The 25,849-nt window shown below is 41.2% G+C and overlaps 1 protein-coding gene across 3 annotated transcripts in view; it reads left to right on the top strand.

Annotated features, from left to right (window-relative positions):
- The window catches only part of DYNC2H1 (dynein cytoplasmic 2 heavy chain 1), a 348,288-nt gene that overhangs the window by 306,489 nt on the left and 15,950 nt on the right, over positions 1–25,849 (top strand). For all 3 annotated transcript variants that reach the window (XR_007454148.1, XM_049614182.1, XM_049614176.1), the window contains exon 88: positions 14,341–14,457. Coding sequence is in view for 2 of the 3 variants with exons in the window: in XM_049614182.1 (XP_049470139.1) it covers positions 14,341–14,457 (117 nt within the window). In the remaining variant the exon portion in view is untranslated. The remainder of the gene's footprint in view (positions 1–14,340; positions 14,458–25,849) is intronic.

The following is a 25,849-nucleotide window of genomic DNA, read 5'->3' as shown; positions in this document are numbered from 1 at the left end:
CCACCAGTTTGTAATCTGTATTTATGTGTCTGTTTCTGTTATTGTTTGTTTGTTCGTGTGTTTTGTGTTTTAGGGTCCACCTGTAAGTATACTCATACGGTATTTCCCTTTCTCTGTCTGCCTTATCTCACTTAACATACATAATACTCTCTAGGTCCACCCATGTTGTCGCAAATGGCAAGATTTCGTTACATTTGATGGCTCAGTAATACTCCAGTGTGTGTATACACCACATCTTTCTCCATTCTTCTATCGATGGACATTTATGTTGCTTCCATATCTTGTCTCATGGAAATAATGCTGCAATACATGTAGAGGTGCCTATACCTTTTTGGATTAGCATTTTTGTTTTGGGGTAGTAAATACGCAGTAGAGGAGTAATTGGATTGTATGGTATTTCTAGTTCTCATATTTTGAGGAATCTTGATACTGTTTTTGATCACGGATGGAACATTTGCATTCCCACCAACAGTGTACAAGGGATCCCTTTCCTCCACATGCCCACTGACATGTATGATTTCATGACTTTTTATTATCATTATCCATTCTGACTTGGATGAGGTGATATCTCATTGTGGTTTTGACTGGCATTTTCTTGACTGGTGATGTAGAGCCTCCTTCATTTGTTTATTGGCCATCTGTATGTCTTCTTTAAAGAAATGTCTCTTCAGGTCCTCTATGCATTTTTTAGGCAGATTCTTTGGGTGTGTGTGTGTGTGTGTGTGTGTGTGTGTGTGTGTGTGTGTGTGTTGGTGTTGAGTTCTATAAGTTCTTTATATACTCTGAACATTATCCCCTTATTGGAAATATCATTTGCAAATATTTTTTCCCATTTAGTACATTGCCTTTTCATTTTGTTGATAGTTTCCTTCACTGTGGAAAAGTATTTTAGCTTGATGTCTCAATAGTATACTTTTGCTTTTGTTTCCCTAGTTTGAGTAGACAGATCCAGAAAAATGTTGCTAAGGGCAATGTCCAAAAATTTGCTGCCTATGTTTTCTTTCAGGAGATTTATGGTTTCAGGTCTTACTTTTAGGTCTTTAATTCATTCTGAGTTTATTTTTCTGTATGGCTTATAAGAAAGTGGTCCAGTTTTATTCTTTTGCATGTAGCTGTCTAGTTTTCCTACCACCATTACTAAAGGGACTTTCTCCCCCCCCCCCACTTTGTATATTATTACCTCCTTTGTCATGGATTAATTGACCACCAGAGAATGAGCTTCCTTCCGGACTCTCTATTCTGTTCCATTGTTTTGTGTGTCTGTTTTTGGGCCAGTACCATACTGTTCTGATAACTACAGCTTTGTAGTGTATCTTGGAATCTGGGATTGTGATACCTCCAACTTCATTCTTCTTTCTCAACCCATTTAGGGTCTTTTGTGGATCCATACAGATTTTAAGATTCTTTGTTCTAATTTTGTGAAAAATACGATTGGTAATTTGATAGGGATTGTGTGCATTCTGTAGATTTTTTTTAGGTAATATGGACATTTTAAAATATTCCTGGAATCCATGAACATGGAATATCTTTCCAGTTGTTTGTGGCATATTCGGTTTTTTTCATTATCATCATAATTTTCAGAATACAAGTCTTTCACCCTCTTGGCTACATTTTTTTCCTAGGAATTTTATTCTTGATACAGTTGTAAATGGGATTGTTTTCTTATTTTCTTTTTCCTGGTAGTTCATTATTATTGGATAGAAGTGCAACAAATTTCTGAATAATTTTATATTCTACAAGCTCACCAAATTCATTTATTTATTGTAAATTTTTATTATTAATTTTTTTTTTGGTGCCGACTTTAGGGCTTTCTGTGTATAGTGTCATGTTGTTTCCAAATAGTGACAGTTTAACTTTTTTTTTTTTAAACCAATTTGGATGCCTTTTGTTTGTTTTTCTTGGCTGATTGCTGTGGCAAGCAGTTACAATGCTATGTTGAATAAAAGTAGCAAGAGCAGACTTTGTTGTCTTATTCCTGATCTTAGAGGAAAAGCTCTCCATTTTCCATGATTGAGTACGATGTTAGCTGTGGTTTTGTCATATTTGGACTGTATTATGTTGAGATATATTCCCCCTAAACCCTTTGTTGAGGGTTTTTATCAGGAATGGATGTTTTACTTCGTCAAATGTTTTTTCTGCGTCTGTTGAGATGATTTCATGGTTCTATGGTTTCATGGTCCCTGAGTTGAATACCACTTGATCATGGTGAATGGTCTTTTCAATTCAGTTTGCTAATATTTTGTTGAGGAGTTGTGCATCTATGTTCATCAGGAATGTTGGTCTGTAATATTCTTTATTCTTTTTCTTGTGTCTTTGTAATGTCTCTATCTGGTTTTGGTATCATAGTAATACTAGCCTCATAGAATGAATTTAGAAGTTTTCCTTCCTGGGGCGCCTGGGTGGCTCAGTCGGTTAAGCGGCCGACTTCGGCTCAGGTCATGATCTCACGGTCCATGAGTTCGAGCCCCGCGTCGGACTCTGTGCTGACAGCTCAGAGCCTGGAGCCTGTTTCAGATTCTGTGTCTCCCTCTCTCTGACCCTTCCCCGTTCATGCTTTGTCTCTCTCTGTCTCAAAAATAAATAAAACGTTAAAAAAAATTTTTTTAAAAACAACAAAAAAACATTTAAAAAAAAAAAGTTTTCCTTCCTTTCCTATCTTTTGGAGTAATTTGAGAGGATAGATATTAACTCTTCTTTATATATTTGGTAGAATTCACCTGTGAAGACGTCTGGTCCTGGACTTCTGTTAATTGGGAGATTTTTTGGTTACCAATTCAGTTTTGTTACTAGAAAGTCATCTGGTCAGATTTCCTCTTTTTTCCGTCTTGGAAGATTTTATGTTTGTAATAATTACCATTTTTTTCTAGATTTTTCAGTTTATTGGTGTATAATTTTTCACAGTAAAATCATAATTCTTTGTATTTCCCTCATTTTTGTTTTAATTTTTCCTTAATTTCTTTTTTCTGTTTATTTCTGTTTAATTTTTTTTTCTTCTTAACATTTATTCATTTTAGAGAGAAAGAGAGAGAGCGTGAGTGTAGGAGGAACAGAAAGAAAGGGAGACACAGAATCTGAAGCAGGCTCCAGGCTCTGACCTGTCAGTACAGAGCCCGACGCAAGGCTAGAACTCATGAACTGTGAGACCATTATTAGAGTTTGAAGTTGGATGCTAAACCTACTGAGCAACCCCAATTTTTCTTTAATTTCTAATTTTGCTTGGGCCTTCTCTTTTTTTCTTAAGGAGTCCGGCTATAGGTTAATGGGTTTTGTTGATCTTTTTCAAAGAACCAGCTGTTAGTTTAGTCTTTTCTATTGTGGTTTGGTTTTTTGGGTTTTGTTTTGTTTTTGTGGGTTTTTTGTTTGTTTGCTTTCTATTTCAGTTTTCTCTCTCACCTTTATTTATTATGTCATTACTTCTAACTCTGGGCTTTGTTCCTTTTTAAGCTTTTTTAAAGTTTATTTTATTTATTTGGAGAGAGAGAGAGAGAGAGAGAGAGACAGAGAGAGAGACAGAGAGAGAGAGAGAGCACTATTGGGGGAGAGGCAGTGAAAGGGGGAAAGAGAGAGATTCACAAGCAGGCTCTGCACTGTGAGCATGGAGCCTGATTAGGGTGTCAAACTCATAAACCATGAGATTATAACCTGAGCTGCAATCAAGAGTCAGACACTTAACCGACTGAGCCACCCAGATGCCCCTTTCTTTTTAATTTTTTTAATCGTAGGTTTAAATAATTTATGTGCCTTTTCTCATTTCTTGATATACACCTGTATTACTATAAATGTAACTCTTAGAACTATTTTTGCTATATCCCAAAGATTTTGAAGCATTGTGTTCCCATTTTCATTTGTCTGTACATCGTTTTTTAATTTGTTCTTTGTAGCCTCCATGTGTATGTGGGTTGTTTTGTTGTTGTTGTTGTTGTGTTTTGGTTTTGTGTGTGTGTGTTTCTTTTCTTTTCTTTTTTTTTTTAGTTTTATTCTTGTGGTTGATTTCTAGTTTCAAACTATTTTGGTTAGAGAAGATACTTGATATGATTCAATCTTATTAAATTCACTGTGGCTTGTTTTATGGTCTAACATGTTATTTGTCCTGGAGAATGATCCATGTGCACTTGAAAAGAATGCGTATTCTGTTTTGGGACGTAATGTTCCTATATATGTGTTAAATCCATTTGATCCAATGTGTGGTTTGAAGCCACTGTTTTCTTACTGATTTTCTGTCTTATGATCTACCCATGGATGTAAATGGGATGGCTGCTAAAATTCCCTACTATTATTACTGTCAGTTTCTCTTTTTGTCTGTTAATACTTGTTTTATATATTTATGTGCTATGATGGGTGCATAGATATTTACAATTGTTATGTTGGATTGATCCTTTCTTCATTATTTAGTGCCCCTCTTTTTCTCTTCTTACATAAAGCCTATTTTGTCTGATATAAATTTTGCTAGGTTTTTTTTTTTTTTTCATTTCATTTGCATGGAATATCTTTTCCCATACCTTGACTTTTAGTCTGTATGTGTCTTTAGATCTGAAGTTAGTTTCTTGTAGGTACCATACAGATTATAGATGGCTCTGGGTTCGGGAGTAAGGGGTTTATCCCTCCAGTCATCCAGTGTCTTTTGATTGGACCATTTAGTCCACTTACATGGAAATATTTATAGGTACATACTATTACCATTTTGTTAATTGTTTTCTGATTAGTTAGTTCCTTTTTGCTTTCTTTTGGTTGATGACTTTCCTGTAGTGTTATGCTTTTCTTTCTTTCTTTTCTTGTGTATCTGTTAAAAGTGCTTCATTTGAGGTTGCCATGTGAGGTTCTTCTATAACATTCTATGTTTATGGTAGTCTGTATTAAGTTGATTATCAGTTAAGTTCAAACACATTCTCAAAGCACTACGTTTACTCCTCCCCATATATATATATATATCATATATATATATGATATATATATATATATGATATATATATAATATGATAATGATATATATATATAATGATATAATATTTTATCTTCTTATTTTGTGTGTCCTGGCACTAATTTTTGTAGATATGATTTATTTTACTACTTTTGTTTTTTAACCTTCACACTAGCTTTATAAGTGAGTGATCTACTTCCTTTACTATGTTTGAATTTGCCAGTGGAATTCTCCTTCTATCATTTTCTTCTAGTTTTTGGCCTTCTTCTTCTTTTAAAGAAGTCCCTTTAACAATTCTTATAGGGCTGTTTAGTGGTGACAAACTGCTTTAACTTTGTCTGCAAAACTCTTTATGTATCCTTCCATTCTGAATGATTCCTTTGCCATTTATTCTTATTTATTCTTGGTTGTAGATTTTCTTTTTCTTTTTCCCAGCCTTTTGAATATATCATGTTACTGCTTACTGGCCTACAAAGTTTCTGCTGAAAAATCTGCTGATAGCCTTATGGGGTTTCCCTGGTATGGAACTAGTTGCCTTTCTCTCCTGCTTTTCAGGCTGTCTCATGTTTAATTTTTGACGTGTGAATTCTAGCGTGTCTTGGCGTGGACCTTCTTGGGTTTGTCTGATTTGGGCCTCCTGAGCTCTGTGAACCTGGATGCCTTTTTCCCCAGGTTAGGGAACTTTTCAACTATTATTTCTTCAAAGAAATTTTCTGTCTCCTCTCTCTCTCTTCTTCTGGAACACTATATCGTGAACGTTAGTATGCTTGATGTTGTCCCAGAGGTCCTAACCTATTCTCCATATTTTTGGTAGTTTTTTTCTTGTTTCTGTTTAGCTTGACTTCCACCAACCTGTCTTCCAGGTTGTTCACCCATTCTACATCCTCTGTTCTGCTGTTGATTTACATTAGTGTATTTTTTATTTCATGATTGTATTCTTTAGTTCTCACTGGTTCTTTTTTTATATTTTCTATCTCTTTGAAGTTTTCACTGAATTTCTCCACTCTTCTCTCAAGTACAGTATGTATCTTTATCGCCCTTACTTTGAACTCTTCATCAGGTGGATTTCTCATCTCTGTTTCATTTTGTTCTTCTTCTGTGGTTTTGTCACTCTTTCTTTTGGAACATATTTCTTTGTCTCCTCATTTTGTCTGTTTTTGTTTCTTTGTATTATGTTGGTCACTTATGTGTCCCAGTCTCGATGGTAGTGGCCTTACTTAGAAAGCATCCTGTGTGGCTCGGAAGCACCATCCCTTTGTCACCAGATCGGATACTCCAGGAGTATCTGTCGTGTGGGTTGCGTGTGCCCACCTCCTAGGACTTGGCAGCTGTGCCAAAGAGGAGGGCCGGCCTCCCGCCCTCTGCCCGCAGTGTGTGGCTCTGACTACTCCAGGTACGCTGGTGGCAGGGTCGCCTCTAGCATAGCTGTTGAGGGGTCCGTATGCACTGCGGGAGGAGCGATGTTGGGTGGGGCTGGGTGCCTCTCCCTGCCACGTCTGGAGGAAGTCGCCTTCAGAGGGCTCTGGTCCTGGCCCAGGTTGGCACCAGGTGTGGCAGGGCAGCAGGGTCTTGGGGGGATGCTGAGACCGCCGACCTGGGTCTAGCAGGTGGCAGCAACTTGAGAGGCGTCCCTGCGAGGGCTGGTCTGCCGGGGAGAGCCGGGCTGAGGCAAGCAGAGCCACCAAGGTATATGGAAGTGTCACAGCTGCTTTCTGCTAGCATTGGGCCAACGTGGCTGATGGGGAGCAGGTAAAATGGCCCCCGTGAGTGCTTCTGTTCCCGGAGAAAGTTCCCACCGATTCATGACCCTCCAACACGTGCCCTACAATTACTCAGTAAATCTCCTGGACATACACACCACACACTTCTCCAGCCTCCGCTTCTGCGCTGGGTCTCGGCTCACAGTGTATGCTGGCCCTTTAAGAATGGAGTCTTTCTTTCCCACCACCTTCTGGCTCTCCCAGAATTAAGCCCCACTGATTTTCAAAGCCAGACGTTTTGGGGTCTCATCTTTCCAGTATAGGCCCCTGGGGGGTGGTGCCTGATACGGGCTTGATCCCCTTGCTGTCCAAGAGGAGCTCTATGCCCATGGCCTCCCACCTGCCTGCGGCCACGACACCAAGGTTTGCTTCCTGCTCTTCTCCACGTGGCTTTTTCTATGTATCTTGAGCCTCGGACGAGCACGTCTGCTGGTCTTTACTTTCAGAGTAGTGTTTTATGTAGTTATGGCCTTGGTGCCTCCGTGGGAGAGAGGTGACTTCTCTCCCCAAATGAGTTAAAATAAAATACAACTCTTGGTGGGGAAGAGAGAAAGTAGGCAAAGGATTTCAGTAGGCAGCTTACGTGAAGAGCAAGAAGATATGGCGAATAAACGTAAAGTACTCGTTTCCACTGGTAATCAGAAAATGAAATTAAATCTAATATATTGGCAAAATTCATAAATGTCAACAGACCAAGTATTGGCAAGGGTGTGGCACAGTATAAATCTTAAGCAGGATAAGTTAACCATAGGTGATTAACATGATTTTGGGGAAACAGTTTGACAATATTACAAAAAATTGAGAATGACCATACACTTCACCTTAGCAACTTTATTGCGTGCGGTCAGATTTATGCAGATGTGGTTAAGGAGATATGTACCATCATGTTTATTGGAGTGTTTACTAGTAAACAATTAGCAGCGACTTAGATGTTCATCAGCAAAAGAATGAATCATTTGTTGAATGTTGACACAGCAGACATTCTGCAGCTGTTAAAAGTGAAAGAACAAAATGAATGCACCTAGACCAGGGATGAACAAAAAGAGCAGATTGCAAATTCTGTATAACATACAGATTGCAAACCTGAGGAACTACCATTTATTTCTTATGGCTACATGTATATTTAACAATGATGTAGAGCTAAATTCCAGATAATGATGAGGTCATGTAAGGGCAAAAGAAGAACAGGAAAGGCAAAGTATGTAGACAGGACTTCAACCATGTCTGTTACAGTTTACGTGCTTAGAAATACGGGACAACCATGGCAGTATGTTAATGTCCAATAACACCGAGTCATAGGAACATGCATATTTAAAAATGTTTTTCTGTGTGTTTGAAATATTTTATTAAGATTTTTTTAACGTTTATTTTTAAGAGAGAGAAAAGGGGAGAGAGAGAGAGAGAGAGAGAGAGAGAGAGAGAGAGAGAGAATCCAAAGCAGACTCCATGCTCCCAGCACAGAGCCTGATGTGGGACTCAGACTCACAAATGGTGAGATCATGACCTGAGCCGAAATCAAGAGTCAGCCACATAACTGACTGGGCCCCCCAGACACCCTGAATACTTTTATTTTTAAAAGGGGAGCATTCTGGCAAGTAAATCCATATAATAACTTATCAAAATAAAATCTGTTTTAATATCAAATTCGCCATTAAGTCCAAGATAAATTTAAGTTCAAGTCAGAAGTATTCAAGAAATTCAGCATCACATATGAAACAAATTAATAGCTTTAATTCTGTTTTTAGTGAACTGTTAGTAACTCCTTTTGAGGTGAGAAACTAAGAGTTAGGGGTGCCTGGGTGGCTCAGTTGGTTGAGTGTCCAGCTCTTGTTTCAGCTCAGATCATGATCTCATGTTGCGTGAGTTCAAGCCCCACATCAGGCTCTGTGCTGACAGTGTGGAGACTGCTTGGGATTCTCTCTCTCTCTCTCTGTCTCTCTCTCTGTCCCTCCCACACTCTCTGTCTCTTTCTCTCTCTCTCTTGCTCTCTCAAAATAAATAAATAGACTTGAAAAAAAGAAGGTAAGAGTTAAATGAGATCTTATGAGTAGCCCCTTTTTTTTTTTTTTAAGTTTATTTTTGAGAGAGAGAAAGAGAGAGGGCACAAGCAGGGGAGGGGCAGAGAGAGAGGGAGACACAGAATCCGAAGCAGGCTCCAGGCTCTGAGCTGTCAGCACAGAACCTGACCTGGGGCTTGAACTTACAAACTGTGAGTTCATGCCCTGAGCCAAAGTCGGATGCCCAACTTACTGAGCCACCCAGGTGACCCACAGGTAGCCCTCTCAAAGTAGATTGGGGTCTTGGTAGTCAGTACTTATGCCTGATCTACACTAACCCTTACATGGTTTTGAAACTAAACCAAATCAAATGTGTATGGGGGTGTTTTTTTTTTTTTAATTTCTGTTTTCTAATTGCCTCTCTCTTTTTAGATGTTTTAATCGGAGTTTCCAGTGTAAATAACATTTTTGCATGTAAATATTTTCTTTGTTGTTAAACAACTTTCTGTTAAGTTGAAACCTATGCATTTATAAACAAAAGTAAAGAAAATCATTTAATGACAAGAAATGTACATTTAGATGCCTTTCACTTAATATTTGGGTTTCGCTCAAATAGTACATTGGCACAGATGTCAGGAGGTAGCCTCAACAATGTGGCTGTTTAAATTGAGTGTAAACAAAAAGGTTTGATCTCGATAATAATTGATAATTATTTCTTTCCCTTTAAGAGGGATGTGTCCTGCAAGAATAAGGCATTAATGGCTAAAACAGACTTCTGGCAAACTTTTATTAGAAAGTATGAAGTGTGGAGGCGCCTGGGTGGCGCAGTCAGTTAAGCATCTGACTCCTAATTTCACCTCAGGTCATGATCTCAAGGTTCGTCAGGTCGAGCCCCACATTGGTCTCTGCACTGACAGTGCGGTGCAGGCTCAGGATGTTGTCTCTCTGCCCCTCCCCCACTCATGCACACTCACTCTCAAAATAAACCTTAGGAAAAAAACAAGTAAAAATGAAGTATGAAGTATACACCCATACATAAGTACAAATAGCACTTAATACTGTTTATCATTTAGTGGAGGAGATGAAGAGTGGAAACAGCGCTGATTCAATTAGAAGGCGTGCTCTGACGTGTCACCTAACTCAGCATAAATGAAGTGATGGAATACATTCAGTTATCTAGAATAAGTGTGGAAAATACTGTGCAAAATTAAATATTCTAGACAAAAGCTTTTTCACTGGAAATTATCCAGATTTTTCTCAAGCCTTTGTCTCACCTAAATGGATATATCTGTATAAAATAATTCCAAATTTCTAAAAATTAAAAGATTAATTGGGTTAAGTAAACAATAGTAGCTGATACTTATTAAGTACTTAATCTGCATCAGAAAGTTTTTGAAATATTTTAAATATATTATTAGAGGGGAATTCTCATTTCCCATTCCTGTTGGGCTTTTTCCCCTGTGGAGGAGTATTTACTAGTACTCGTACTCCTAGATTCTCTCTCTGCCTTCTCTCTCGCTCTTCCCCTTCCCAGGAAAGGAGTTAGTCTCTCTGCCCTGGGTCGCTGACTCAAACTGAGTATCACATACTGTGTCTTCCTTGTGGTTTTCTCTTGGGTATAACGTTCTGTTCTGCTCCTTGGGGGCCATCTCCGCGGCTGGGTCCTTAGCTCAGTACTCTTGTAAATAGAAATTAAGCCTCCTGAATTCTTTTTTTCGTGTGTGTGTGTGTGTGTGTGTGTGTGTGTGTGTGTGTGTGTGAGAGAGAGAGAGAGAGAGAGAGAGAGAGGGAGAGAGAGAGAGAGAGAGAGAGAGAGAGAGAGAATATAATTTATTGTCAGGTTAGCTAACATACAGGGCATAGAGTGTGCTCCTGGCTTCAGGAGTAGATTCCCATGATTCATCATTCACATACAACACCCAATGCTCCTCCCAACAAGTGCCTTCCTCAGTGCCCATCCCCCACTTGCCCTCTCCCCCTCCCTCCCCCATCAACCCTGTTTGTTCTTTGTATTTAAGAGCCTCTTATGGTTTGCCTCCCTCTCTGTTTTTATGTTATTTTTGCTCCCTTCCCTTATGTTCATCTTTTTCTTTGACATTTATTCATTTTTGACAGACATAGATAGAGTGTGAGTGGGGGAGGGGCAGAGAGAGAGAGAGTCACAAAATCCAAAGCAGGCTCCAGGCTCTGAGCAGTCAGCACAGAGCCTGACATGGGGCTGAAACTCACAAACTGTGAGATCATGACCTGAGCTGAAGTAGGACGCTTAATTGACTGAGCCACCCAGGCGCCCCTCATCTGTTTTGTTTCTTAAATTCCACATGAGTGAAATCGTGATATTTGTCTTTCCCTGACTTAATTTCGCTTAGCATAATGCACTCTAGTTCTATCCACGTTGTTGCAAATGGCAAGATTTCATTCCTTTTGACTGCCGAGTCATACTCCATTGTGTATATATATATATATATATACACATATCTTCTTTATCCATTCTTCCATCGATGGACATTTGGCCTCTTTCCATACTTGGGTTATTGTTGCTAGTGCTGCTTAAACATTGGGGTGCCTGTGCCCCTTCAAAACAGCATACCTGTATCCCTTTGGATAAATTCCTAGTAGTACAATTGCTGGATCATGGGGTAATTCTGTTTTTATTTTTTTGAGGAACGTCCACAGTGTTTCCCAGAGTGGTTGTGCCAGCTTGCATTCCCACCAGCAATGCAGAAGAGATCCTCTTTCTCCATATCCTTGCCAACATCTGTTGCTTCCTGAGTTGTTAATGTTAGCCACTCTGACGGGTGTGAGGTGGTATCTCATTGTGGGTTTCATTTGTATTTCCCTGATGATGAGTGACATTGAGCATCTTTTCATGTGTCTGTTGGCCATCTGGATGTCTCCTTTGGAGAAGTGTCTATTCATGTCTCGTGCCCATTTCTTCACTGGATTGTTTTTCAGGTGTTGATTTTGATAAGTTCTTTATAGATTTTCGATACTAACCTGTATCCAGTATGTCATTTGCAAATATCTTCTCCCATTCTGTCCGTTGCCTTTTAGTTTTGCTGATTGTTTCCTTGGCAGGGCAGAAGTCTTTTATTTTGATGAGGTTCCAGTAGTTCATTTTTGCTTTTATTTCCCTTGCCTCTGAGACGTGTAGAGTAAGAAGTTGCTGTGGCTGAGGTCAAAGAGGTTACTGCCTGTGTTCTCCTATAGGGTTTTGATGGTTTACTCTCTCACATTGAGTCTTTCATCCATTTTGAGTTTATTTTTGTGTGTGGTGTAAGAAAGTGGTCCAGATTCAATATTCTACATGTCGCTGTCCAGTTTTCTCAACCCCATTTGCTGAAGAGACTTTTTTCCATTGGATATTCTTTCTTGCTTTGTTGAAGATTAGTTGACATATAGTTGTGGGTCCATTTCTGGATTCTCTATTCTGTTCCATTGGCCTCTGTGTCTGTTCTTGTTAAGCTTGCTGAATTCTTGATTTTAATATTAGGAATCCACTTGCCCAGAGACTTATTAGATCCTCCACGCTGTCTTTTTCAGTAATAAGGGAAATATTTGGGGCCTGCTTCTTTCACTCCTTTCTTTAAAGAATAACTGTATTTGAGGGGCGCCTGGGTGGCTCAGTCGGTTAAGCGTCAGGCTTCAGCTCAGGTCACCATCTCGCGGTCCCTGAGTTCAAGCCCCACTTCGGGCTCTGGGCTGATGGCTCAGAGCCTGGAGCCTGCTTCCGGTTCTGTGTCTCCCTCTCTCTCTGCCCCTCCCCCGTTCATGCTCTGTCTCTCTGTGTCTCGAAAATAAATAAACGTTAAAAAAAAAAAAAAAAGAATAACTGCATTTGAAGCAAGGGTAGCATTTGTTGATATCATTCCGATCCCTAATATGTTTACATTATTTCATTCTAGGCAATGGGGAGGTCTTTGAATTTCACAGATGGACTTTAAATTCCATGACAGGGTAATCTGAGCGGGTGTGGAGAGAAAAGGAAAGATTTCGAAGGTGTTGATTGCAGGTGGCGGGCATGGGCAGTTTGATGGCATGTGGGAGCGTTGGGGGAGTTAAGGACGTCTGTCGGAGGCCCATGAGGAGCCGCAGGCTAGGGAGGGGTAGGCTCCGGAGAGGCCTGTTTCTCAGCAGCCCTTCCTGATGAGGAGAGAAACAGCAAGAGTTTCTATCCCCGTATACTCATCTTACATAGTCAGCTTGTGGCACCGTCAGTGGGAAGTGTGTTGACAAATTTCTAGGCAGACTAATGGAGCTTGAAACTTGATGGAATTTTTACAAGAGGCCTTACCTCTTACCTAGGTGGAGGTCTTACCTGGAGAGGTTCTAGCACTGAAATTAGCGGGTACTCTCAATTTTAATTAACATTTTTTCAAGGCCAACATGCTTTACCAGCTCTTAAAGTAGCCTGTACATCATCACGTCAATGCTGTTGGAGAATATTAAAGTTAGGCGTTCCGTAATTCTGTCGTTACTCCAGCTCTCGCGTTAGCAAACACATCGTTCATCTTTCTGTGGAACGGCAACTGTGCTGTAAAATTAGCTGTTCAAAACTGTTGGTCAAGGCGTCTGCTAGTGTCTCCCCACACCTCCACCACTCCCTAAAATACACACTCCACCAGCGCAAAGTGTTGTCATGACTCTAAATTCTAGAGCACTTTCATTTAACATGTTGAAACATGTTTAATGGTATTTGACACTAGCCATTAGGGCAGGTTGAGCACTCATTTAACATGTTGAAACTCTGTCACACTCGTAAGATTGTTTTGTATTTTCTGAGACTGTAGGTGTGGCTCTGAACACAAAATACTGATTTTAGATTTGATGTCTTTAAAAAACTCAGGGTAGATTCACAGTGCAGAAACTAAAAGAATGAATACTTTTGAAGAAGAAATATGGAACAAATATTACCAAAAAAGTATATTTCTAGTTTCATAATTTCCTAAATGTACACAAAGGTTAATTTAGAGAAAAAGATTACCTTTTTTTTTTAAGTTTACTTACTTTGAGAGAGAAACAGAGAGAGAGAGAGTGCTTGCACACAAGTTGGGACAAGCAGAGAGAGAATCCCAAGCAGGCTCCACACCATCAGCACAGATCCTGACACAGGGCTTGGTCCCACGAACTGGGAGATCATGACTGGAGCCAAAATCGAGAGTCAGATGCTTATTAACTGGCTGAGCCACCCAGGTGTCCCTAACTCTTTTTTATTCTCTCAGCTCTGCATGGCATGTCTAAAGTGTTTTTCATTCAACTTTCTGACTTTCGTTCTGTTCTTTTAAAAATGACGTCAGAATTCCAAGCAGGGAGCACATAATCTCCTTTAATTGTGCTTTTATTTCACCCTCTTGGAGAAAGAGTAACTTTTTGGCATTTTCCGTTATATTTCTATTAACCTAATGCCCACATACCTGCAGTTGTAACTAATGACATTTGTATTTTTTTTCTAAACGATCTGCTCAATAAATAATAAAGTATCCACTAAAATCGAGAATTCAGTCTACAGCGAGATCACTGTGAACACCGGTCTGGGTCTTCCCGTTTTTGTTCTCAGATTTAATACCCTTATCTCTGTTTTCATAATACTTGGCATCCATGGTCATTAGAATGCGGTGACCTGAAGTTTCCGGCTGTGATCTCACAGCTTGTTGTTTCCCCACAGATGGGCGGCTTGCTGCTGGAAGGCTGCAGCTTTGACGGGAGCCGGCTTGCTGAGAACCAGCACGACTCTCCCAGCGTGTCGCCCGTCCTCCCTTGCTGTGTGGGCTGGATCCCCCAGGTAAGGCGCCTCTGCCTTCGTGATGGCATAGTCTTGTCTGTGTATTGTCTCTTTACTTTCTGACCTCACCTGCACTGCAACGGATTTCTAGTCAAGATATTGTGCCATTTATCATTTTTACAATGTACAGGACATTTTTAAATCTTTATTTTGTTATAGAAAGAATGGCAATATAGTTTTTAATTTCTAAATCACATATATCCTGGTAAGAAAAAGCCTTTAGTGATCATGTGGATTGCCACGTGTTGTTCGTGTGTGGTCACAGTTAGCCATGCGGTGGCTAACAGTGTCGGCAGGTTCGTACACATCTGATTTCGGTCACACGGTGTCACCATGCTGGGCGTAGGCACGTGAAGAAAGCAGTCCTTTTTTGTAAATTGAAGTACAGTTGACACACCATGTCACATTAGTGTCAGGGGTGCAACACAGGGGTTCAACAGGTCTGTGCTGTGTCCCCCACGAGTGTAGCTGCCATCTGTCCCCACGCAGCATAGAACACCATCGACTATACTCCCTGTGTTGTACCCTTTGTCCCCATGACTGATTCATCCCAGAGCTGGAAGCCTGTACCTCCCACAACGCTCCACCCATTCTGTCCATCCCCCATACCCTCTGGCCACCACTGGATTTTCTTCTGTGTTTACGGGTCTGCTTCCGTGTTGTTTATTGGTTTGATTTGTTTCTTAGATTCCACATAGAGTTGGAATCCTATGGTATTTGTCTTTCTCTGACTTACTTCACTTAGAGTAACACTCTCTTGGTTTATCCATATTGTCACAAATAGCCAGATCTCATTCTTTTTCAGGACTGAGTAATCTGTTCTCTGTGTGTGTCTGCACATACACACTCTCCATTCATACACTCTGCTGCGTCCACTCGTGTCATCTCTCAGGAGACACCGAGGTTGTATCCTCATCTTGGCTATTATAAATTATGCCACAATAGAGGGGTATATTTATCTTTTCAAATGAGTATTTTTGTTTTTCTTGGGTAAATATGCAGTAGTGGAATTACTGAATAGGTATGGTATTTGTACTGTGAGGTTTTTAAGTAACCTCCGTACATTCTCCACGGTGGCTGCCATCTGAATTCCCACCAGCTGAGCACAAAGGATCCTTTTTGTGCACATTCTCAGCAACGCTTGCTATCCCTGGTCTTTTGACACTAGCCATTAGGGCAGGTGTAAGCTGGTAAGTCCCTGTGCTTCTTTGAGGTTAGTGATGCTGAGCATCTTTTCATCTGTATGTTTTCTTGGAAAAATGTCTACTCAAGTCCTTGGCCTAGTTTGTAATCAGAGCATTTGTTTTTGGCAGGGGAGTTGACTTGTGTAAGTTCTTTACATATTTTGGATATTAATCCTTTATCAGATATGTAATTGCAAATACCTTCTTTCATTCAGTAGGTTGCCTTTTCGTTTTGTTGATGGTTTCCTTGCTGTATTAAAGCATTTAATTTTGGTGTGGTTCCAATACTTCATTTTTGCTTTTGGTTCCCTTGCCTGAGGAGACATACCTAGAAAAAGGTTATGGCCCATAACACCGAGCTTACTACCTGTGTTTGCTTCTAGGAGTTATATGGTATCAGGTTTCACATTTAAGTCATTGATCCATTTTAAGTTTATTTTTGTGTGTGGTGTAAGGAAGTGGTCCAGTTTCATTCTTCTGCAGGTAATGGTCAGTTTTCCGAGCACCCTTTATTGCCTCAATTGTTATTTAATTGTGTATTCTTTTTAATGGGTTGACCATATGAGCTTGGGTTTGTTTCTGGGCTTTCTTTTCTATTATCTGTGTGTCTCCTTTTATGCAAGTTCCATACTGTTCTGATCACCACAGCTTCGTAGGTTATCTTGGAATCTGGGAATGTGACACCCCCAACTTGGTTCTTCTTTCTCAAGATGGCTTGGGCTATTTAGGGTCTTTTATGGGTCCATACAGATTTAAGGATTCTTTGTTCTAGTTCTCTGAGAAATGCTGTGGGTACTTTGATAGGGATTGCATTGAATCCACAGATTGCTTTGAATGGTGTGGACATTTTAGCAACATTAATTTTTCCACTTCTCGATCTGGATATGTTAACACTGGTTTGTGTTGTCTTGCATTTATTTCATCAGAATTCTGTACTTTTAGGTTACTGGTATTTCACCTCCTGGGTTGTGTTTTCTTGGTGCTTTTTTCGTGTTGGTACAACTATAAATGGAATGTTTTACTTAGTTTCTCTGCTCTTTTGTTAAGAGTGCATAGAAACGCAACAGGCTTGTGTATATTGATTTTGTATCTTGCAGCTTCACTGAATTGATTTATTTTAATGGTATTCGGTGGAGTCTTTAGGGTTTTCTACATGCGGCATCATGTCATCTGCCAACACTGACAGTTTTAGTTCTTTACCCCTTTGGATGCCATTTCTTTCTGTTGTCTGTTATGTCTCGGACTTCCAGTGTGACTTTGAATACTTGTGGTGGGAGTGGACTTCTTGTCTGGTCCTTGATCGTCAAGGAAAAGTCTTGTTTTTCACTACCGAGTATGGTTAGCTCTACGCTTGTCCTTCACGGCCTTTATTATGTTGAGGTATGTTCCCTCTAAACCCTTTTTGCCGAGAGTTTTTATCATGAGTGGATTTGAAATTTTTTTGCTTTTTTGGCACAAATGAGATGATAATGTGATTTTTATCCTTAACTTTGTTAATGTGGTCTATGACACTGAATGATCTGCAGATCATCGAACCATCCTTATGTCCCTAGAATAAATTCCACTCGATTATGGTGAATGATCCTCATAATTTATTGTTGAATGTCCTTTGCTGATATTTTATTGAGGATTTTTGCTCTATATTCTTCGGGCTTATTGGTCTGTATTTCCTTTTTTTTTTTTTTTTTTTTTTTTGGTAGTGTTTTTGTCTGATTTTGATGTCAGAATAAGGGTTTTGTACAATGAATTTGGAAGTTTTCCTTCCTCTTTGATTGTTTGGGATAGTTTAGGGAGTGTAGATATTAAGTCTTACCTAAATGTTGGGTAGATGGGGCACCTGGGTGGCTCAGTCGGTTGAGCGTCCGACTTCAGCTCAGGTCATGATCTCACAGTCCATGAGGTCGAGCTCTGTGCTGACAGCTCAGAGCCTGAAGCCTGCTTCGGATTCTGTGTCTCCCTCTCTTTGAACCTCCCCTGCTTGTGCTCTCTCTCTCTTAAAAGTAAGCATTAAAAAAATTTAAATGCTTGGTTGAATTTATTTGTGAAGCCATCTGACCCTACACTTTTGTTTGTTGGGAGTTTGGGATTACTGATTAAATTTGATTATTAGTATTCAGTCTGTTCAGATTTTCTATTTTTTCTCGATTCATTCTTGGAAGATTTTATGTTTCTAGGAATGTCTCCATTTCTTCTAGATTGTCCAGTTTGGTGGCATGAAATCTTTCCTAGTAGTGCCATATCATCCTGTGTGTTTCTGAGGTGCCACGTGTTACTTGGGTCTCACTTTGGACTTTGTGTATTCGGGTCTTCTCTGTCTTCTCTGGGTGAATTTGGTGAAGGGCATGGCAGTCTTGTTTATGTTTTCAAAGAACCAACTCTTGCTTTCACTGCTCTTTTCCATGTTTTTTACTATTTATTTCATATATTTCTGCTCTCATCTTTTTTTCCTTCTACTAATTTAGGGTTTTGTTGTTTTGTTTTTAACAGTTCTTCAGATGTAAGATTAGATTAGTTGAGGTTTTTCTGGTTTCTTGAGGCAGGCTTGCATCAATATACATTTCCCTCTTTTACAGCTGCTTTGGTTGTGTGCCAGTGTTTTTGGACTGTTGTTTTTTCATTTTCCTTTGTCACCATGAGTTTTTTATTCCTTTTAGATTTTGTATATATAAAATTATTATATGTTATATTGCACGTATATTACATATATGTAATATTCCTTTTATATTTTTATTTATTTATTTATTTATTTTTGAGAGCATGAGCAGTGGGAGGGGTGGGGGGGAAGCACACAGAATCCCAAGCAGGCTTTAGTGAGTTGTCAGCACAGAGCCGGACGCGGGGCTCGAACCCATGAACCGTGAACTCATGACCTGAGCTAAAGTTGGACACTTAACCAACTGAGCCCCCAGGCACCCCCATTCCTGTCAGATTTCTGCATTGACCTGTTGGTTGTTTAGTAGCATGTGGTTTAGCTTTTTTTTTTTTTTTTTCCATATTTTTTTCAAATTTTTTCTTATAATTTCTAGTTTCATATCTTTGTGGTCAGAAAAGAAGCTTGATATGATTTCACTCTTCTTTACTCTATTTAGACTTGTTTTGTTGACTAACAGGTGATCTCTTATAGGGAAAACTCCATGTCCACTTGAAAAGAATGTGCATTCTGTGGTTTTTGTGTGGAATGTTCTGAATATATCTGGTCTAATGTGTAATACAAGGAAATGGTTTTCTCATTTGTTTTTTGCCTGGATAATTTCTTTGTTGAGGAAGACAGTGTGTTAAATTTCCCTACTATTATTGTATTATATCTGTTAATATTTGCTTTGTATTTAGATGTACAAATGTTGAATGCCTAGATATTCACACTTGTTAAATGCTTTTGTTAGATTGATCCTGTTATCATTCTACAGTGCCCTTCCTTGCCTGGTTACAATCTTTGTTTTAATTTCTGTTTTGTCTAGCATACATATTGCTACCTCAAGGTTTTTTTTTATTCCATTCTCATGAATTATCTTTTTTCCATGTCTTCATTTTCAGTCTCTGTATGTCTTGGGGTCTAAAGTGAGTCCCCCACAGGCAGCAGATGGATGGGTCTTGTTTTGTTATGCATTCATTCACCCCATGTCTGTTGATGGAGCATTTAGACTATTTCCATATAAAGTAATTGTTGATGAGAATTATTGGCATTTTGTTCATCATTTTCTGGTTGTTTTTGTAGTTCTTCCTTGTTTCTTTCATCATCTCTTGCCCTATTTCCTAGTGATAGATGACTGTCCATAGTGTTCCACTTGACTTTCCCTTTTAGTGTATCTGTTGTACATTTTTGTTTTGTAGTTATCATGAGGTTTATATATAGGATGCTAAGAATATAGCAGTCTGTTGTGTGTTGCTGGTCACAAAGTTTGAATACTTTTTAAAAGAACTTCATTTTTACTATCTCTTTGATTTTGTAAGTCCCTTAACACTAATTTTTAAAATAATTGATTTTCCTATTTTTAATCTTTATACTGGCTTTTTAAGTGCTTGCTCTCCTACCATTACTGTATGTTTGCTGGTACGGATAAAATTTTTTTCCATTCATCATTTTTGTCTGATTATGGCCCTTCGTTTTCCCCGTAAACTCTTTATCTCTCCTTCAATCTGAATGGTAAACTTGAAGGGGAGGTATTCCTCTAGTGTTTTTACCTTTTGTCACTTAGACTGTATCGTGCACCTCCCATGTGGCCTGCAGATTTCTGTTGAAAAGCCAGCTGATAGCCTTATGGGGTTTCCCTGTCTGTAACGAGTTGCTGCTCTTGTGCTCCTTTAAAAATTCTCTCTTTATATCTAATAGTCATTATTTTAATTGTTGTGTTTCATGATGTGGACCTCCATGGGTTCATCTTGTTTGGAACTTTCTGGGCTTCCTGAACATGGATGTCTGTTTCCTTTCCCAGGTTAGGGAAATTTCTAGCTACTACTCAGATCAGTTTTCTCTTCCTTTCCCTCTCTCCTCCTCTGGGACTCCTGTAATACACGTGTTGTCTAAGAGATCCCTTACTTCATCCTCATTTTGCTGTGCAGCTTGGGTGTTTCCATCACCCTGTCTTCCAAACAGCTGATCCATTATTCTACATCCTCTAATCTTTTGATTCCCTCTGTAGTTTCATTTCAGTTATTGTGTTCTCCCTTTCTGACTGGTTCTTTTTCATATTTTCTCTTTGTTGAAGTTCTCCTGGAGTCCATTTCCTCTCCTCTTTGACCATTGCTTTCACCTCTATTGGTCACCGTGCTTACCTTCACTCCATGTAGTCCTTCTCTGAGGTTTGCTCTTGTTTTTTCATTCAGAGCATATTCTTCTGTTTCCTCATTTTACTTGATTGTGTGTGTTCCGGCAATTAGGCAGACATCTATTTCTACTCAATGTGAACGGTCTGTGTGTGCTCATCCCCTGGGTAGACTCTGTGTGACTGGGGCTGGGGCTTCCCTCGTGGAATGGCCACAGCTAATGTGGCCAAAGGCTGGGCCCGTCCCAGCACTGTTCACATAGAGGGTGCCCTGGCAGGACAGCTGGAGTGTCACCGGGCAGTCTATACCAGTGCATGCCCTGACACATCATCTGGAGCTGAAGTGGTGCAGGCCTGGGGTGTGTCACCATGGGGCCACAGCTGGGGCTGTAGTGAGTGCTGACAAGGGGTGTCCCAGTGTGGGCTGGCATCCCAGGGCTCACTGAGGCACCCTGTTCCCGTCTCCTCCAGCAGGGTGGAGGGAAACGAAATCAGTCATGATCACCAGCCTCTCCATCCCAGAGAGAGTTCCAGAAGCCCCCCCAACCCCCCAATTCAGCAGACGTCGTCGTAAGGGCTGGATCTTTTATATTCTAGTTGCTCTTTTAAACTGTAGTTTTCTCTATGAGCTGGGAGGGGCTAGGGGCCCGGGGCTCGTTGGGCAGCGCCCGGCCATGGCACCAGACCTTGGCCTCGCTGTGCCGTCAAGGTGGAGGGGAACGTAAACCATGGGATTTCCCAGCCCCTCGACCGGCAGAGAGTTCCAGCAGCTGTCTCCGGATCAGCAGGGTTCTAGGCCTGATTTCCTTACAGTTTGTCTATTAATCATGGCTTTTCTGTGCAGGGGCGTTTGCTTGCCATCTCTCAGGACTGTCCCTCCCCTGCAGTTCATCATGTAGGAGGACATGTCCTCTGTTACCTGGTTCCCCCTCCCTTTTCTCTGTGTCCCTGTCCTGCGCAGCCAGCTGCTTCTTCAGGATGAGCCGCTCTGCAGACAGCTGAGGGTCCGGTCCAGGGTGGAGTGGAGTTTATTCAGGACCCTTCCAAAGAAGGAAGAAAATGGTCTTGACAAAGACTTAACAATCCCCACTTTAAAACCCTCAATTATCAAAAGAACTTTTGACAATGGAACTTGGGAGATATTTGCACTTAAAACACTACATAATTGTAGACGAAGCATGCAACTTTTACTTAATAAAATTTTAAAATACGAGTATATGTGAGTACACTTTAAAGTTTTAATGCTGCATGTAATGACTAAAAACTATTTCATATACTGCTTACCTCAGGAAAATGTGTTTTCTCGTTGGGTTGTAGTGCATTGAAGTTTCCAGTAATTAGAATTCTCTTTATTTAAAAAAAAAAAAAGCATCAGAATATTTAAGAAATGAACCCGTAGTAATAATTATCAGTCATTGCTGAGAGAGCTAACAGAGCACCCTCTGGCCTAAAAGGGCATACGTTTTTGTAAAATACTTACTTTTTCCTCTTCATTTCCCCTAGGATTTGAGTGATTTATCATATAGAAAGGGAATGGTTAATATTTATTTCAGTCTATTCTGGTAAGAAATTTATTTCAAAAAGTGGTAAGTTACAGATTACACAGGTATGTGAACAAAACTGAAAGTTATATACAAAAGATTGGAAGTTGCTAAGGGTTTTTAACCATAACGTGTAAAGTTGTACATAATCACAGAGATTAATTCAAATGGATCCAGATTAACTGTGAATTCTCTGGAAGACAAAATTAAATGCCATCTAATCAATTAGATTGAGAAAAAAGTAGAACATGTATAAGCCACAGTGATAGCCAAGCAGCCACACAGCCAAGCAGAGCATGGAGAAACACTGGGTAGTTGCAAGTGCAGAAGAAAATGACCTCGAACAACAGTCACATAATTGGCCACAAACTGAATGCAAATCAAGACGACAGTGCCCGTCTGTCGCTGGGCTGGACGGGGACAGTGCGGGTCTGTTGTTGGGCTGTATGAAAAGCAACGTGACATTACAGTACTGAACATTTATCACCCCATAATATTTTATCATTTCTATCCAATTCTATTTACCAGATTTTAAAAATCAGGATTGAAATAGAGAGCTAAAAATAATTAGAAAAATACCATGTACAGAGAGGTAAAACGAATTCAGATATTTAGCCAGTAAAAGAAATGGCTCAAAGATAATAAGGATTTTTTACTTTTATGAAGGGGATTTCCTTCTCAATGGAAGGCTAACCCCTTTCCCTTACTTTACGCTGACCTCCTTCCTTCTGTATAAACGTAACCACGGTCTTGTAGAAGGTGAGGCACCCTGCTGCGGGCTTCACCGCGCAGTGTTGGCAGCCCCACCTCCCCAGCTGATGAGCCGGGCCGTTTGGGCCAACTTACCTGACCTCACTGACCCCAGTTTTCTCATTTGAGATTGCAGACCATGATGCTCCTACAGCACCATGTTGAAGGTTGAATAAGTTCTTGTGCGTCTGAAGCATACCTAGCCCTGTGCCTCACATGTCATAAGTCTCATTTATCATGATGCTACTATGTTGGAAGGTTTTTACGATAGTGTGATAACAATTACATTCCTGTGTACCGTGTATCATCCTGAACACTGGGCTTCCACAGACAAGCTGGGTTTTTCCGTCAAGTCGGAAACCAACTTGGGTCGAGTTGGCGGGCAAACAGCTCCTGTCCAGAGTCTTAAGTACAGTTACGGAGGTTTACGTAAACTGGTAGCTGAGAGAGGCCTCACATGTGTAACAGGTATGCAGATGAAGCAAAGTCACGAAAGGAGGAGGCAGCTTCTCTCACTGCTGTAGGCACAGTGGGAGTAACGAGAGTTCCAGGAAATACAAGAAGTGGAGGCGAGGCGTTTCAGATAGAAGGGGCGGCACATGCGAATGCCAGCCGGTAGGGTCTGACGGAAGGTACGGCCTCCTGCGAACTGCAGGTGCATCGTCTGGGATGCACAGGTCCTATCAGAGACGGGAGCGGATGTAGTTAGAAAGGTCGGCCAAGATGGGGTCTAAGTTGGCGGCAGAGGAAGACCCTGAACTCACCTCCTCCAAGACACACCGCGTGTATTCCTCTTATGAAACAGTTCCTACTGACGGAGCCCGCGGGCCGACTGGACATCTCTGCACAGCCACATCGTACGGGGATCGCACAGACAACGGCGCACAGACCGCATAGAGAACAGCAAGAGAGACGGGATCAGGGAACCGCAGCAGCGAAGGACAGCGCCAAGGGACTGCGGGCACATCCATCCGTCCCGGGGCACAGGACAACAGCAACAAGGATAGCAAAGATCCAGCCCGAGATCCCTGCCCGCACGCTCGGGGTGGGAGGCCCGGGCAGCGCCACGGCACACCTTGCCGGTCCGCCTTCATAGCACATTTGGGGACGGGGTCCGAGCACTGTGGCCAGCCTGCTTCAATGTGCCACGGGTCCTAGCCCACACCTTTTTCAGGAGTCACGCCCCGGTGGCGGCCCCGGAGACGGCCCCGTCCAGCACTCGCTGCAGCTCCCGCCACTGCCCCAAGGTGACACAGGTGCATAGTACGTACCCCAGAACGCTTCCCAGGGCTCGCGGGGACTCCTGCCCCACACGGCCCTCTGAGACCTCGTGGGTCATGTCTGCCGAAGCTCCAGAGGCCCCATCCAGGTGCCCCTGCCCCTGCCTTTTGGTTCCAGCTGCCCTCCAGGACACCCCCAGTACGAAGCACCATAAAACACCCAGCCCACACCCCAGGTGATGGCAGTCACCTGTCAGGGTGTCCCCTGCAGGGAGCCCCTGGGACAGCCCGGCCTGTGCCAGCTTCAGATCCACTTGCCACGTCAGAGTAGCCCTGAGCAGAGCGCCCTGCCATCCCAGCTCACTACCAGCACAGTTTTTCTGACCTGGTGGGGTGCCCCTTATCCAGAGCACCCTGGGGCCCCCGGCCCACCCTCCACTTCGCCGTCCATGGCCTTGTCATGAGGCCCCTGCAGCCACGCTCAGAGTGCCCCAGGGCCCCAGCCCACGGCTCAAGTCAGCAGGCACACAGTCTACACAGGACGACCACCGAAGGACACTCTTTGAGGTTCAAGTAGCTGGTGCACCCAGTTTACAGAAACACACAAAGTCCAGCACAGCATGCAGAGTGTTGCTCCAACCCAAAGAACAAGACGTGACCCCAGCGAGAACCGAATGACATTGAGGCAAGCAACACACCTGATACATAATGGAAGATCGCAGGGACAACATCAACAAACCTAGAAAAGGTATTTAAAACCAGTCAGAACTGAAGACTGTGATATGGGAAGGATAAATACACTAGAGTGAATCAACACAGGATGCAGAAGAATGGATTGGTGATCTGGAAGACAGGGCCATGGAAAGCACCCAAGCTGGACAGTAAAAAGTAAAAACAATTTTTAAAAATGAGGATAGCAGGGGATCCCTGATTAGCTCAGTTGGTTAAGTGTCTGACTTTGGCTCAGGTCATGATCTCACAGTTTGTGGGTTTGAGCCCGGTGTTGGGCTCTGTGCTGACAGCTCAGAGCCTGGAGCCTGCTTCGGATTCTGTGTCTCCCTCTCTCTCTCTGCTCCTCCCCTTGTGTTCTGTCTCTCTCAAAAATAAACATTTAAAAAATGAGGATAGGTTAAGGGGTATCTTGGACAACGTCAAACACACAAACAAACATTAACATTATAGGAATCTCAGAAGCAGAAGAGAGAAAGAGGCAGAAAACTTATTTGAAGAAATTGTAGCTGAAAACTGACCTAACCTGGGGGAGGAAACAGACCTCCAGGTTCAAGAAGCATAGAGAGTTCCAAACAAGATGAAACCACACCAGTTGGTCCACACCAATACTCAATTATTAAAATGGCAGAAAGTACTGTTAAAGAGAAAATTTTAAAAACAGCAACAGAGAAGCAAAGTGTTACATCTCAGGGAAACTCCTTAAGGTTATCAGCTGACTTTTCAGCAAAAACTTTGAGGGCCAGATGACAGTGGCATGATATATTCAAAGTGATGAGAAGAAAACCTATAACAAGGAATACCCAGCAAGTGTATAATTCAAAATTGGGTAAGGATTTCCCAGACAGAAGTTAAACAAGTTCATCACTATACAGCTGGGGTTACAAAAAATGTTAAAGGGACTTCAAGTAGATGAGGAAAGGCTAGAATTAGAAATAAGAAAATTATGACTACAAAGATGTAAAATATGATAACTTATAAATAAAACATGGAGGATGGAGTCAAATAGAAGTTCTTTAAAAATATGTTCAAACTTAAATGACCATAAACTAAATCCAGAGTTGCTAAATACTCATGGCAACCACAAACCCAAAACCTATGATAGATACACACAAATTTAAAGAAGCGAAGCATAATACTACAGAAGAAACCCATCAATCATTAAGAAATAGGGCAAAAGGAAAAGCAGATAATAGAGAACTACA

This window comes from Panthera uncia, chromosome D1 (assembly GCF_023721935.1).
Source record: "Panthera uncia isolate 11264 chromosome D1, Puncia_PCG_1.0, whole genome shotgun sequence".
In the NCBI taxonomy this organism is placed as follows: Eukaryota; Metazoa; Chordata; class Mammalia; order Carnivora; family Felidae; genus Panthera; species Panthera uncia.
Note: the sequence above shows the minus strand (reverse complement) of the source record. Positions and strands in the feature narration are given on the sequence as shown.